The sequence below is a fragment of the Cuculus canorus genome, chromosome 7, assembly GCF_017976375.1.
Source record: "Cuculus canorus isolate bCucCan1 chromosome 7, bCucCan1.pri, whole genome shotgun sequence".
Lineage (NCBI taxonomy): Eukaryota > Metazoa > Chordata > Aves > Cuculiformes > Cuculidae > Cuculus > Cuculus canorus.
Genome location: NC_071407.1, coordinates 25,748,136 through 25,764,672, shown reverse-complemented (window position 1 = coordinate 25,764,672; position 16,537 = coordinate 25,748,136). Strand labels below are relative to the sequence as shown.

At 39.2% G+C, this 16,537-nt stretch overlaps 1 protein-coding gene across 4 annotated transcripts in view; it reads left to right on the top strand.

Annotated features, from left to right (window-relative positions):
- Positions 1-16,537, top strand: part of RASGEF1A (RasGEF domain family member 1A) — a 172,742-nt gene that overhangs the window by 101,709 nt on the left and 54,496 nt on the right. For 2 of the 4 annotated variants that reach the window (XM_054071844.1, XM_054071843.1), the window contains one exon: positions 14,892-15,006. The exons of the other annotated variants lie outside the window; for them this stretch is intronic. In XM_054071844.1, the coding sequence (XP_053927819.1) occupies positions 14,965-15,006 (42 nt within the window). In that variant the 5' untranslated portion in view covers positions 14,892-14,964. The remainder of the gene's footprint in view (positions 1-14,891; positions 15,007-16,537) is intronic. 4 annotated transcript variants of the gene reach the window in all.

Genomic DNA, 16,537 nt, shown 5'->3' with positions numbered 1-16,537 from the left:
CAGGAAATATGAATTTACACTTTAAAAGACAAAAATTTATCTTTAACACCAAGTGCAGAATTCTTCTCTTTACATGCAATATTTGAAGTGGTATCTCTGCACATTCTGCAAGCTTCTACAGGCTACTCTACCTTGAATATATCATGAAGGACCTACCCATAAATTTGCTGCAGAATAACACACTGTGGTATTTTTGAATCCTACCATGTCCATTATTTTTTTAAAGCAATCTGATTAATCTTAGAATCATGAAATAGTTTGAGTTGGAAGGGACCTTAAAGATCATCCAGTTCCAGCCTCCCTGCCATGGGCAGGGACATTTTCCACTGGATCAGGTTGCTCAAAATCTCTTCCAACCTGGCCTTGAACACCTCCAGGGATGGAGCAGCCATGACTTCTCTAGGAAACCCATGCCAGTGCCTCAACACCCTCACAGGAAAATAGTAATATATATCTCTGTTCATACTGAAAAATAAATTAGTACCCTAGTAAGCGTCCTTAATTGTGAACTTCTGCCCTCTAGAAATTGTAATGATTTCATAAAATGTCTGCACACAAGCCATAACACGTGTTCTTAATGGTTCTGGTCAGCACGCGTGCATAGGAAAATGTTCATCAACAGAGACTCTCTGCGATTAAATCGCACTACGAGCCCTATTTATACTACACTGATGGCATTTAGGTGATCTTCAGCCCACAACAATCCTGCTAAACTTTTAACAGGGTCTGTTCAGGAGAGATCTGATCGAGTTTCCCTTCATACCAACAGAAATACGCCTGCCAACTTCAAAAGGAGATCAAATCCAGGAAAGTCAAATCCAAACCCAAGAGACAAAAGAAAAGACGTAACTCACTAAAGTTTCTGAATGGGACGCTTCATTGGTGTGCTTTGTTATGCTCAGCTCTCAAAACAAGAGATGTTGTCTTCCTGGTTGACAGAAGTCTCTTAAATTACAAGTTCAAGTTCTAAAAAATAAAATTGTACATGTCTTTATTGATGATGGGCTTTTTCACAGCAGGGTTGTAAGGTGCAAGGAAGAAAGCTGATAGCAACTGTCTACAAACTGAGTTCTAAACTAGAGCTGACATGAACTGACATAGATTAATTCTTTCTACAAATGTAATCCAAACAATTTGCATCCAGAGAATATCTTGCCTTAAAGATTTTACTAGAACTAATTGCAGTCAAGTCATTTATCATAATCTGTAGCCATAAAATAAATGGATATCAGTATTTTTGAGGGTTAAAGAGTGCAGGCGAGAATTACAAGAGACAAAAAGAGCATCTACCAGTTCATGAAGCAAGACACTGTGAATGGGTGCAAAAAGATAGAGTTTTGCTCTTTCAAATACTGTCAGTTGAATTTGTGATAATGCTCACAAGAAATGCAGCAGATTTGCTGGAAGCACATTCCTGCAACTGCTTGCAATTGTCCCTACTGCTAAGCTTGGGAAAAAAACCTTCCGCTTGAATGAAACAACAAATTTTAAATGGCTACACATATTTAAGGACCTGAGAAAGCATGTGGAATACAGCAACATAGGCTTTGCATGGATGATGCAAATGCAGAAAAGGAATAAACCGCTGGATTCCAACATTTCACTTACTTCCATTTAGCTCTATTTTTTCTGCATCTCTAGGTCTGAGAAATGCAAATAGATCAGAATCTGATTTTGTTGTTAGCTATTTTTATCGAAGATACTTGGACATATTTGAGCAACGGCTGTCACGGTGGATTGCAGCCATGCTGCTTTCAGGAGTTGCTAAACACACTGAAGTGCATATATGGAACAGGGTTGGAAGAAAGCAACTTAGCAAGGTATTTAGTATGTTAGTGCAAAACTAGAAGTTGTCCTGGAAACTAACTGGACAGCACCAAGGATTTGTTGTTCTTGAACTTCGTGTGCAGAAATCACACCAAATGTAGCATAATAGTATAGTGCATGATTAAGGCTGAAAAGTCAGTTAGCTGTAAACATTTTATGTTTGTTCCAGCTAATTAATCCTCTAATAACTGCAGTATTCAAATGATAAGCTCATGAGACTAGGTATGTAATTAGTTTTCCAATATTCGATTTGTGCCAATTCCATAATGTTCTGTTTTGTAACCAGTAAAGAGCATAGAGGGGGAGATGCTAGATTACTGGAGAAAGATAAAGCAGCATTTAAAACGGTGGGAGCAGGGAGGACAATTACATACAAGGATGCTAACTGTAATGCTTAGGAAGACATAGGAAGAAAAATTATCAATTTGTAAGCTTCAAGAGCACAATAAAGTGATGAGAAATAACCAACATGATCTTGTCAAGAACAGATCATGCCAAACCAGTTGAACTTCCTTCTCTCTGGACTACTGACTAGGACAGATCAGGAGGAGTGACATATGTTAACTACGTTCAAGCTATTTGGTCTGTCACAGAGGACATAGTCAAATGGAAACCAAGAAAGTTCCCTCCACAGGGAATCAGAATAAGCAGGATCCACAATCAGCTGGAAAATCATAATGGGTGTGCAGTTATCAGTGGCTTGCTGCGTTCGCAGGCTGCCTCCAGTGGGACCATATGCTCTACTCTGCCCAATCTATTCAGTATTTTATTAACACCATCAACAATGATATAAATTACACGAGACATTCGGGAACTTTACCAAAGTGGGAGGAGACATACTTAGGAAGACAGCATTTAAATTCAAAGTGTTCCTGCCGAACTAGAATTTAAAAATAACGGGACAAAGTTCAAATTAGACAAATGCACAGTGAACTTGGAGAACTGCTAGCAAATGCCCTCACACAGACAGAGGAAGTCAGTAAGCAGGAGGTACAGCGGATCGCAATATAAGCAAATGATATAGCTCAGTGTGATTGCTAAAAACACATTTAAAAGAGAAGAGGAATATTACATGCAAGGAGTGGTGGTAACTGTTCCACTCTTTAATGCTGGTGTCTCTCCAACTGGAATACAGTGCCCAAATTTGAGCTCCAAACTACTGAAACCCTGGAAGCATTCAGAGAAAAGTGAGAGAGATTAAAAAATAATGGAAAAATATCCTACAAGGAAAGACTGCAGTTGTTTTGCTTACAACACACATAAACAAATCTTTCATTTGAAGAACCATTTCAAAGCCATGTGCTGAGAATACTGTGTACTTTATCTTGAGTGGGTTTTAAGCGATATCTCAGGTCTCTTCCAGACCTCATTTCTATGATGTTTTTCCTGAAGTATTTCCAGTGAGACAAAACAAACCTTACCACTAAAAGCCTGCCTTGTCCGAGAGATGTAAAAGCAGAAAGTTTTACACAACAGAGATGCAAATGATAACAACTTAATGAGATAATCCGTATCATTTAGAAGTAAAAAATGTAAAACTTAATTAATTTGTAACTAATCTTAAATTAAACAATATAACTTTCTTCTCAAGAGACGCATACACCATGAAAAGACAACACAGAAAAAAAAATCAAAGAACTTTTATCTTTGATATAAAGAGACTAATCACTCTTACTGTCCCTATGTGCCAAAGTAATCAGAGAACTAAAAAAAATAAAAAGAAAGGAAAGGATTCTTCTCTGAATTCAGATTTTCAAACTTCTTTTTCAGCTTTAGAAAACATAAAAGGCATAATAATACCTGTCTCCCAACTCGGCTAAGATGTATTTAGTATCACATAATGATGTCAAGGAAGGACTTAAGGAGATTCAGAAAAAAATATTTTTAAATATTTTGGCACTCTGGCACTGACCTCAGTGAATAAAACTGCATTTGGCTTGCTAAATGCAGACTAATCAGGCTTTCCACAGGAGATCATACGCCTACTTTATCTATAAGAAATTGCAATGCACTTTCATAGGACTATGATTAATTATGAATAATCTTTACAAAACTTTTTTTCCTGAAATTTCTTTTCAGTTCAATGAAAGCTAAGAGGCAATTAAAATGACTTCACTTGTACAAACTATACATTATCTCTACTGGAAATCTGCATGAAAAAGAGTTCTCCCACAAAGGAGTGATGAAAGGTCAGAGAGACAATATTGCTATAGGGTTTGGGTTATTTGTGGTTTTTATACCAATAACTGAGCTGAATAGGTCACAGGACTGGACGCCATGTGAGCCGGGCTGTTATCTGGCTCTGCCATTAGCTCAGAACAGCATCAGAAAAATAATAAAAATAAAGTCAACAAGCAGAGAATCCATCATCTTGTTTGAAAAATAAAGTTAGTGATATTGCTTATGTTTTTGGAATCCTTCTCAAACTATGAAGGAAGACTATTAAATTATTGTTATCCTGAAATACAAAGAATACAATAACTACAAAAACACTCCAGAGTCTTTGAACCTTATATTAAGTAACTCGTTCATCATCCTGTAGCCAGTAAACCTACCTACTCAAAGATAACCTAATAAAGTCCGTCTCCACACAGTAAATCATAGAATATATAAAAATACAGAATAATACATAAATCATAGAATCATAAAATGGTCTGAGTTGGAAAGGACCTTCAAGATCATGCAGTTCCAACCTCCCTGCCATGGACAGGGACACCCTCCATCATGTTGCCCAAAGCGTCATCCAATCTGGCCTTGAACACCTCCAGGGATGGGGCAGCCCCAGTTTCTCTGGAACCTGTTTCAGATAAATCGCTTGCTGTTTGTAACATATCTTAGAGTTCTTGGACAACAGATGCCTCACAAATGACTAATGCTGATTTCAGGAACAAAAGGGTTTACACCAAGCCTTTTTTTCGGCACATAAGGAAAAAAAGTGAACGTACGCAAATGGGATTGGTAAAGCCCTTGACAATGACAGAGATGAGATAAAAGTAGCACGTGTCTGTACAAGCAGGGCAGAATGGGCATAAGTTTATTGTAATTGGTTGGGTATAAGGCAGTTGCCACCTGGAATCTGCACAGCAAAAGTGTGAACATGATGCTTATCTGTAGCCTAGTTGGATTTACCAGTGTGGGCACAGCACTAGATCGGAACACTTCTAGGGCTCTCAGGCTGGACTCTCATGAAATTACCAAACCAGACTGCTGACAAAGCAAATTTCTCTGTGACCTTCTATGGAAACATATTCCCAGCACCTCAGTGAGAATCACACAGCAGGTTTGTGGCAGGCAAGTCCATGGGACATAGCTCTGGTGTCACCTGTTCAAACATACTGACTTGCACGGCACTGACCCTCATTTTCAGCTGATGTAGTGATTTTAACATAGTTAACATTTAATTCCTTTTAAAATCTCACATATTTTCATCTTCTTGGACCCAAAAATAGAATGTAATTTCTAATGATGAATTTGAAAACTACTCTTACAAAAGTTTGCATTAAGATATGCTTTAGCTCCTGAAACTTTCCAGGGACCATAGCAATATCCAGTGCTACATTACGTACCATGAGCTCATGCATTAAATAAGTCAATTCAGTGATGCATTTTTGGTGGCCAGTTCATCGTGGTCACCAGAATTAGCTGATCACATTACATTTCCACTAAATTTAAAAACTGGCTTTCAAAGTAGTTTGATTTGAATACACATACCATTGTCATAAATCTTATGTTAAAAATACCAAGCATAAACCAACATCTGGATTTATGAAAAAAAAAGGTTTAAAGTAATCAGGCACGGCAGCAATTGCATTTCTCACCTTTATTATTGATCAGCTCAGCTTGTATTTGCTTATATCACACTTAAACGTCTTTCTCCTGAGGCTTAGATGAACACATGACAAAGACTAGACATTACACTTCACTAAACAAGCTCAGTGACAGCTACCAGGATGTCTGTTCACCTCCAAACTTCACCCTGTTACTGGCAGATTGAGGTTGGTTTTCTTAAGCAAAGTATAAAACAGAGATGTCAGGGCAGGAAGTGGCGGGCATCTGTATGGGGGTGCAGTGCTGCAGCGGGCACGCCAGCACCTGACCTGGCCTGGGAAGGTCCTGACGAGCCTTTTCCTTCTGTTGCGTTGTCGAGAAAAACACTCCTGGTTACTCAAGTGCTCTCCATATCTGACTTGTGCCTCCCGAGTCATCGGTGGCAGAAAAAGTATGTCCAAAAATAAAAAAAAAGAAGAAACCAAAACCAACCCCAAGAAAAATGTCTTTAAATTGGAGGGGAGGAGATATAGATTAGACACTAGGAAGAAACTCTTCACTATGAGGGTGGTGAAGTGCTGACAGAAGTCACCCAGGAAAGCTGAGGATGCCCCCTTCCGGGAAGCGTTCAAGGCCAGGTTGGATGGGGCTTTGAGCAGCCTTATCCTGTGGGAGGTGTCCCTGCCCATGGCAGGAGGGTTGGAACTGGATGGGTTTTAACGTCCCCTCCAACCCAAATCATCCTATGATTCTATGAAGATATTACCTTTCACAGTGAGAAAACCTAATGCAAAGAACTGATAGCAGGTTCTGGTGACTAATGACCAAAGTAATTGCTACAACAGAGCAGGGAGTTGGAAGTACAGGTCTTAATAATAGTTTTCAGCACTCACTAGTGATTCCCGCCCCCTCCTTACCCCCTCACATGTCTGTGACAATGACTCTCTCATTTCTGTAATTATGAAATGTGTCTTTCTTGGTCATGTTTTCCTCATCATAGTAAGCGTGCAGGGCTAATGAGAAGGTCTTCCAAGAAACAGAAATACATGTTGACAGTTCTTCAAACTGTAAACTAGAATGGAGGCATTTCTGTTGTGAGAAAATCTCAACAGCCATCAGCATCAAACCGTATGCTATTCTGTCACCCACTGGTTATGAGAAAATGTGGGTAGAGAGATGCAGAATTGGCTGATGGAAAGGCAGCTGTTTCTTTAGGTTTTTTGAAGGTAACTTTTCTAAATTATTCCTTAAATTTTGACAATAAAATCCATAAGTTATTTGTAGTAGCCCATGACAGTTTCTCTTATACTTGTAAATATTACAAAAAAATTCACTAAACTAATTTAAAGACAGTTGATTTAAACAGAGGACATTGATAAGCAGGAATCAGTAATTTCTCAATACCCTGAATCAGCTACACATTATCACTGACACAAAACAATGTGACATACTTCACATGAACTGTGCATCAGCACAGCATTGGTTTTCAATGCTTTCCCCATGCTTTCATCCAGCCTAATGAGGAGTGTAATATGATTGGACACAATTTCTCATTCTCTCTGGTTTTTCACCCTATATGATGTTTCACTCCCAAAGTGTAAAGAGCATATCACTCGCTCTTTGAAGTACGTAAATAGATAATCACCATAATACAGTGCAGGATACTAAAACAGTCAAAAGAACAAAGTGCAGCCTGAGCTCTAGCAAAGAAAACTCCATCCAGAAACAGAAACTACAAAAAGCAAGGGATGCTTCTACCAGAATTGCTTGACAAAGGAATGCCAAAACATATGCATGCAAACTATGCTCAAGCAAATGCTCAAAAAAGGAAAGATATGACCAACAGTATGAAACCCTTCATACTTCGAAGCCAAATGCCTTACATTTTCTTTCACCTCCTTTATCTTGATATATGAGAATCCCATTGTCTCCTGTACCTCGTACACAGCCATAAGATAAGGCTCCACCAGCTGAGGCTTTCCTACTATATTTTCTAAAGCACCGTGGAACACCAAATTGTGGCTTTTTTGGTCCCATTTGTCACAGCAAGCTTTATTTATTCATTCAAGTCAATCTTCCACAGAACGGCCTTTTGCATCTACCAGGAAAACAACTTGTCCCTGAAAAAAACAACAACATTGTGATTCATGCTAGAAGCAGAGTTCAGTGTCTGCTGGCCTTCAGCCCAGATCCTGAAGTGTCCACGCTTATTTTGTAAGCCTGACTTACCAATTTTATTAACAGAGAATATAAAACTCTTAATGTACCCCTGGCTTTTCATGACTGTGCAACGTGTGCAAAGTCCAAGATTTTCTTCACTTTTTTTCACTTCAATTCAATGAGAACACATCCTGGCTGCAACACCAGTCCCCTTTCTTTCAAGAAGTATTCTGGCACCCTCTTCCATCTTTCCTTCTTCTTGGAATAAAGCCTGGTTTTCCCAACCCATTCACCTTCTTCCATATTATCACTTTTGAACATTTTTTCTAACAGTTCTCACAGTGTAACTACATGAACTATTTTGAGATCAAAGAGTTTGGAGTTGCCCGTAAACAAGAAAAATGCTGAAGATTTATATGAGAAATCGTTCGGTGCTTTCCAGGCTGGATTTTTTTCACTTGAGCTGCTGGGTTTTTCCTTTCAGAAAAAAAGAATACTTCTTTGTCCACAGCTTCTGCTTTGGTCACATGTGGTCTCACACTTTTTGGAGGATCCTCATTCTATTCTGGGACATCAGAAAACATAGACTATAGCAACAGAAAAATAGCTGTCAGCATCAGTTCGTACACTGATTGCTCTCTTTGAACAGTCAAGATACAAAGAACTACCTGATCATAAATAAAGCAAAACACAGCCTCCATAATAAGGCAAAACAAGAAAAACACTACATTTTAACTCACTTTTCAACTGGAGAGTTTTTAGTAAAAGACAAACAATTGTTCAGCATTAATGCCAATACAAAGAGATTTAACAGTGATGACAGTTGCTTTTAGAGGAAATTAATATTCCAGTGTGATCAGAGTATAAATATTTTTGCTAAAAAAGATGATAAAAAATGGAGATAATGTCCAAGAATAGAGATAGGCCACTGAAAATTTGGCTCAAGACTTGCAAACATTGAGCCTGTGCCAAGCAATCCGCTTCACCAAGGACATCCCTAGTAAATAGCCTGTTTCCTGAAAAGTGTACAGCAATTCTACAGCTAGAAGTTTGCCTCCTGACTTGCAAATAGAAATCCTTTTAAAGAAAAAAAGCAGTGGAGTTGGTAAAAGTAATTTAAGCCCTGTACTCAGCATCATAAAGAGTCCTACACAATGAAACAGTAATGCATAGCACATCCTTGCTAATTAGTTGCCCACTTCCAGTTTTAAGTGCTGGAATAAAAATAGATGAAGATGAAACTTGAATTAAGAAGTGGAAAAATGTATATTCCATCTTCTGTTTCTCTAAGAACCCTTCAGAAATTTGTCAATGCTGATAGAGCCACACAAATATAAAATGAAAGAGAAGGAAGCAGACACAGCTCTCAAAGCAGAATCAGAAAACTGACTTGATCCCAACTTATGTCTTCAGACATACCCAGGATGACATTGTTTTAATCAGATTTATAGTGCCAGTATATAGCTAAACTATCACTGTGGATATATACCTCGCTGTATGTTCTATCATAATTATGCGTAGCAAATCATTGCATTTCATTGTGAAGGATCAACACGCTGCTATGATCTGTTATGACTCCTGGAGAATGGGGGATTACAGTCTTTGCAGCAGGGCCAATATGGGAAAAACTCTGCCATCAGCAGCATCCAGCTGTTCCTGACTCGGGTGGACAAAATGTTTATTGTCACCCTGAAAACTTCCCACAAATTGCACGTGCCTAGCTAATATTTACAGCATGGCAGTGCTTGGCGCATCCCTGCAGGGACGGGACCACAGAGCCTGTGGCCTAAGGTCCACATCTTTATTTTCCATTATGTCACTGAGAGGTAATAAAGCTATTTAATGCCATCTACATCAGCATGACAAGAACGTCATTAACAAATTGCAGATAAAGCTATGGGGATTTCTTATGCCACAGTGTCTTTGCGTAATAACAAAAGAAAACTACTCACAGTGAAACCAGTACTGAAGAAAATGTTTTCTTTGAGTCTGTTTCTCTCCATGCTCTTTAAAAACTGAATGTATAACTCAAAAAGGTGTCAGAGTGAAGAACAAGGGTTGGGAGGCTAACAGCAGCTTTTTTTGCATAAAAAGAGAGTGATAGATAAAGCCCGAGGTTAAAATACAACACCTCAAGGGCCACTTTCCAAAGCACAATCAGAAGAAGTAGGACAACTCTCTACTTGCATATAAAATCACCGCTAAAGGGAATAATGTTACCAGTAGGGTTCTTTAAGGGGCCTAAACGTTGCAATTAGCTCTACAGACTTAAGTCTCACTCTCTGGTGTAAAGCCTTCGCTCAATATTGGACTAACACTGCTGTGCTACTTCCATGTGTAAGCAAGTGCTTCCAACAGCATTGATCTGCACCACAGGCAGGCAGCGACTCAAAGAGGCACAGCCTGGGGTGTCCACATGATTCTCAACTGTGCAGTGAAGATGTGCTTGTAGAGACTTGTGAGGAATTATGAATTGTCACTTCCTTTGTTAGCCATTAATTATAAGCTGTGTGCCAGGGATAGCTATAGGGAAATTTATCCCCATTTCAAATGAAAAATTTAAGACATCATCAGTCAATTTATATGTTCTCCTGATGCATTTCCAGGTGTACTCTGTTTTCAAAGTTTAACTGATAAACATAATCAAATCTAGTTTCCATCCCGTCCTGATGATTATCAGAGAAAAAGAAGAGCTTTTCTTTCAAATAAGGAAGCTGGTTTTAAATGCAAATCTTCTTTCTCACCAACAGTCTCTTAAACAAGTTGTACTGGGCAATCAAAGATGATCATCAGGAAGCCACAAATCAGACATCATGCAATGATATTCTGGGTATTTTTTTTTTCAGTGCTTCCTCTTTCCTACTTTAAATGAAATTGAAAGGGAAAAGTTTTATTCACGATATATCAGAAAGAGTTCAGAGAACTATTTCCTCAAAACCTTCACTACTCAACAAATGATTTAAAATAAAAAAAAACATAAAAATTCCTGCATGTTGAAAAATCATGACTATTTCCTTTCACTTTTATTTTAACTATTCCAAGTTTACATTCAAAATAAAAGTTCCAACTTCAAAAAAACCTTAGCTCCTGCAATCTTTGCAAATCCCTTCCTAGACTAATAGAATAATGGATTAATAAAACCACATTTTCCAGGCCAACTTGCTGCCTGTCCTCTGTCAGAACACACTGCCTGACATTTCCTCACTCATAACTGCCAAAAAGCAATGAAAATCTAGTTACAATTTTCTATCCTAGGTCATTATCTCTTCAAGGCGGGTTCTACTGGTAGAGTCATGTATAATGACACAGTTGAAGGTGTCCCTGCCCATGGCAGGTGGGGTGGAACTGGATGATCTTTAAGGTCTGCTCTAACCTAAACCATTCTATGCCTTTAAGAGTCACTTCAGCAGTCTCTGCTGTCTTGGGAATACCACAGACACAGCAGGGTGACAGATGAGTCTAATTTCTCCATCAGCACCACAGTGCTGCCACCGCTGAAGTTACTTGTCTGTGGCCTGGGAGTAAATCATTGCAAAAAGCCCTGAGAGGCAGCCAGATGAAAAGGTCTCGGTGCTATTTCCCATCACTACTCCGTCTCTCAGATGCCAGTCAACCTGCTGGACTTTCAAGAACCCACACTGTGACAACTTCCCATTAGATCCATCTTTTGCTATGCAACTGCTGATGGTCCTCAACTAATTGGAAATAAAAAGCCATTAAACTCTGTGGATTTCCCATCTTCAAGCTCCATTTTGGAAACAGTAGAATCAAAGGCACTGAACAGTGATGATTATAAACCACTATCAAGCAAGAGGAGAAACCAAGATGACTTTTAGCATCATAATGAAATGTGCTATGCAAGTACCAAGGAATAAAGCTAATTCCGTACTCACATCTTGCAGCAGCCTTGGCATTGCTTAGAGATAATACTCCATCAAAAACTAAACTGCAGTAGTAACAGTCAGAAATGGATTCCGTTACATTAGAGTCAATCTTGACATATCAAAAATGAATGGGAAAAAAGCATCTCCTTCCAAAATCAGCAACTTCCAATAACAAAAGAAGACTGAGTCCAAATTAGCAATGTCAATCACAATCTACCAACATCAAGAAGATATGTAGCTTAACAGCACCCTTACAGCTCTTTGGGGAGGTATACTGATTCTAATTTTAAGCCAGCAGCACACATGGATCTTCTTACACATAGGAAAAATCACAACTGTTTATGTTGAACAACAGCTAGCATGTACACCTTTAAAAACTACATTTGGGGCATTAATATTATCATAATATCTCAATAAGAAAGATGCAACAGAAGAGACATTGCTACTGTATCGTCTAATACCAACTATATATTCTCTAATACCAGGTTTGCAAAAATACCCCCCAAAATTCAGTGATTTCTTTGGGATTTTATTAGCTGTCTTGGTGTTTTCTTCCAAACTACTGCATTCAAGTAACTGGGCGAATGGTGAAAAAACCTATGAGAACTTTTTACTCCCACAGGAATTTCCCACTTCTCTAAAAATAAACATACCATTATGTCTTTACACTTGCTGTAGGTTCCACTACATAAAATTTTGAGGGGGATGGGGACTTCCAGTCTATACACATTGCAGTGTCTGTGCTTGCAGGAAGCTGTTCTTTCTATAAAAAGGGAAGCTGACTGCCCGCAGTTTTTTTTGAAGTCAAAGCCTAGTTTACCCCCATACGGGCACACCCATCTTCCGCTAAAGCAGAGACCATTCATTCTTTTCAAGCATGATACATGGTTGAGAGAAACAGGATAACAAATGACAGAGTAAGTGTTGATTGCACCCATGCATAGGTCTAATTCATAACGCAGCAACTAGAAGAGATCACATCTTGCTAACACTGAAGGTCAAGACAACTTTGCCTGGTACTGCATATGGAAAATGTCTAGATTATGGCATTAAGAGGCTTTCTCAGGAAAGGCAGAAAGAGTGGTGAACCACTGAAACAGGCTGCCCAGGGAAGTGGTAAAGTCACCATTCCTGGAGGTGCTCAAAAAACATGCAGATATGGCACTTTGGGACATGGTTCAGTAGACACAGTGGTGTTGGGCTAGCAGTTGGACCCAATGATCTTAGAGGTCTTTTCCAACCTCAACGACCCTATGATTCTGAGATGCAGTATGTCCCGCTCCATCATCACAAGTAAAGAGGAAAAGCAAAAGGAGATGCCCTACAATGGGAAGCCAGTACCTTAGGTATTAGGGCACCCCATGCTTTACTGAAAAGAGAAATCTTTACAAGGAAGCTATGTAACACAGCTGGTAACCATGTTTACTAATAACAATCTAAACACAAGTGTGTGCTCGTACTGCAATAGGGTCTGATGGCATCTGTAGCAGAGCTTGGAAGGCCTGCCAGAAGGTCTTTGAATTATTTATATGGAAGTCATCTTCACTCTCCAAGTCATTGGAAAAGCTGTCCTGAATCTCAAACATATTTATTGACTTAAACAAGCAAATAAATATTTTCACTTCAGTTCCAGGCAAAACCTGCAGCTATTAGCATGGAAAGTGAAACAGCATTTCTTCATTGGTATTATTAAGACAGAAAAACCTTCTATCACATAAAAGTAACAGAACAATGTATACCCAACTCAAAATTGCATTTCTCATGTTTCTTGCTTGCTTCCCATAGTTGGTTCTGTTTGTATAAAGAAAATCAAAGAAATCAGATTTTGACTTGAAAACAGTAAATTTGATTTTAAATAATCCATAGACTAACTGTGACCACAGAAGCCCTATAAGTTGGATTAAACTAAGAAATAGATCAAGGTCTAACTGAAAAAAAATTCATTAATGACATTGAAGCACTTGGGAAAATTTAGGTTGGAAAGTGCAAGTATATGAAGATATAGCCCTTCTTTCCTCATGGCCATGAAGTAATCATCACTCTCGTATCTGACTGTTAACCTACTTGGTGTAAGATACGTTCAAATATTTATATACTTGATCTCTTATCAAATGAGTTTTGGGTTTTAGTCTGATTTTCAAGGGAAATTGTTCACAGAATCACAGAAGGGGTGAAATGAGTTCTATGTGCTTATTCCACTTGCCTGTCAAAGCTCCCTCAACATTTAATTTCAGTGAGTAGTTCAAATTTGAAAAAGGTAAAAGTCTCAGTGCTAAAGAAACAACCGTTCAGAGAACAACTCAGGTTAGTGCCATCACTGAAGGGAAACAGCTTCAGCTGTAACAGACCCACGTGTCTGGTGCCAGCCAGCACACTCACACTTCTATTTTAATTTCACATTTAGATGAAAGGAAAAACCCTATGAACACCTGTACACAACCAAGCAGTATTAAGCACACAGAGTTCAGCTTAGTAATGCAGCAACACTGAAGTTTCTGTAGAAAAAGAAAATTAAACGAAAAAACCCCAGTCCTAGTGAAAATCTACAAGAGACTTGATTTTGAAGTTTGTCTGTGATGAATTATCTTTGTGTTTATCATAACCACAATGTGTCTGGAAACAGCTCAAACTTAGACCCTCTCCAGTCCATTTTTATCTTGGGTTTCAACAGAATGGTTGCCAGTTTCTCTATATCCTTTATTTCTATGTCACATTTAAGACGCTTCAGTAGATATTAAACATATATAGTTAATGATTTATCATTCTAATGAGACGTGATTGCGCTGTCACTTTCCTATATGCTGCCATAGTTTTCGTCAAGAACAACAGATTATTTATTATTCTTCTATCACCATAATTCCACTAAGGAATAAAATTCTAAACTCCAAGGCTTTTGTTAAACAGTTTTCAGCATGCAGTTCAATAAGCATTCAATTTAGCAATAGAAATATTACTGACATTTTACTAGATATTGCTCCATAATGACTATAACAAAACTGCTGTCACTGGGGTTTGGGGTCAGGGGTTTAACCTTTCCAACTCCTTTCCTATTGTCCTTCTTTTGGCACCTACTACTTAAAATTCTGGCTTTTCCCCCTTTTTTTGCGCATAATTTGTGCTTTTTCCTCCTCCTTATGACTCTATCCTCTCTAAAACTACATGTGTCAAATTTTCTTCTGATACTGCCATGCATTTTCAGTGGAAAATAACAGTGTGTTCTGACTAGTAATCCATTGCACCCCTTGTTTTAAGGGGAAGGAGGCAAGACACATGAAAAAAATCATAGAGTGAAATAGCTGGAAGTCCACCCACTGGGAAAGGCTGGATGGCAGAACCACTGTGCAATGCTGCTGTAAAGAAATGCAAAGTAAGTATGATTTTACCTTTTATGATTCTTATGCAACAGTTTCTTTTTCATTTGAAAGCACTGGTGTAGGATAATTTGTAGTTAGAGATTTATATTGTTCAGAAATCACACTAGGCTGCCTTACCCTTGAATAAAAATTAGTTTAGACATTAGAAAGCTCTGCAAGCAGGTACAGAAAAAAAGGATCTGTGGAACTATTTGAAGCCCAAGCGTGCACTAGGAAACACAGGCAAAGACACCGAACAGTGGCAACGGTTCATTGTAAAATTCACAGAATCATAGAATGGTTTGGGCTGGAAAGAACCTTAAGGTTCATACAGTTCTAACCCCACTTCCATGGGCAGGGACACCTCCCACTGGATCAGGTTGCTCAAAGCCCCATCCAACCTGGCCCTGAACACCTCCAGGAATGGAGCATCCACTTCCTTGGGCAACCTGTGCCAGTGTCTCATCACCCTCACAGGAAAAAATTCCTTCTCAATATCTCAGAAACGGTGTGACCAGCAGGTCCAGGGAGGTGATTCTCCCTCTGTACTCAGCACTGGTGAGACCGCACCTTGAATACTGTGTTCAGTTCTGGACCCCTCACCACAAGAAGGATGTTGAGGCTCTGGAGTGTGTCCAGAGAAGAGCAACGAAGCTGGTGAGGGGGCTGGAGAACAAGTCTTACGAGGAGCGGCTGAGAGAGCTGGGGGTGTTTAACCTGGAGAAGAGGAGGCTGAGGGGAGACCTTATTACTCTCTACAACTACCTGAAAGGAGGTTGTGGAGAGGAGGGAGCTGGCCTCTTCTCCCAGGGGACAGGACAAGGGGGAATGGCCTGAAGCTCCGTCAGGGGAGGTTCAGGTTGGATATCAGAAAAAAATTCTTCACAGTAAGAGTCATCGGGCACTGGCAGAGGCTGCCCAGGGAGGTGGTCGAGTCGCCTTCCCTGGAGGTGTTTAAGGAACGGGTGGATGAAGTGCTTAGGGACATGGTTTAGGGAGTGTTAGGAATGGTTGGACTCGATGATCCAATGGGTCCTTTCCAACCTTGTGATTCTGTGATTCTGTGATCTCATCTCAATCTCCCCTCTTTCAGCTTAAAACCATTCCCCCCTCATCCTGTCACTGCACACCCCAATAAAGAGCCCCTGCCCAGCTTTCAAAACCCCCTTACTCTTCCCAAATACCACCCTATCCTTCCATCACTCCAGACAAAACTCTGACTAGACTCATTACTCATTAAGTCATCCATGTCTTCAGCATCCACTTCTTCTCAGATCTCATCTAAACACACACATCAATTGTAATGTCAAATCCATCTTACCCTTTACTGTTGTTCATCTCAAATACTATGTCCCATGAAGGATTAAATTAAATGTATTCCCCTAACCTCTTCCAAATACATTCTACTAGCATAGAACAACATCCCTTTCTTGTTACCTTCTTCTAAAGTATTTCCTCACATTTCCTCTATGGAAATGCCAACTCTATTTCCATAAATGTCTGTCATTGTCTTTTGCAACCACTTTTATGCTTTCTTCCTCATTT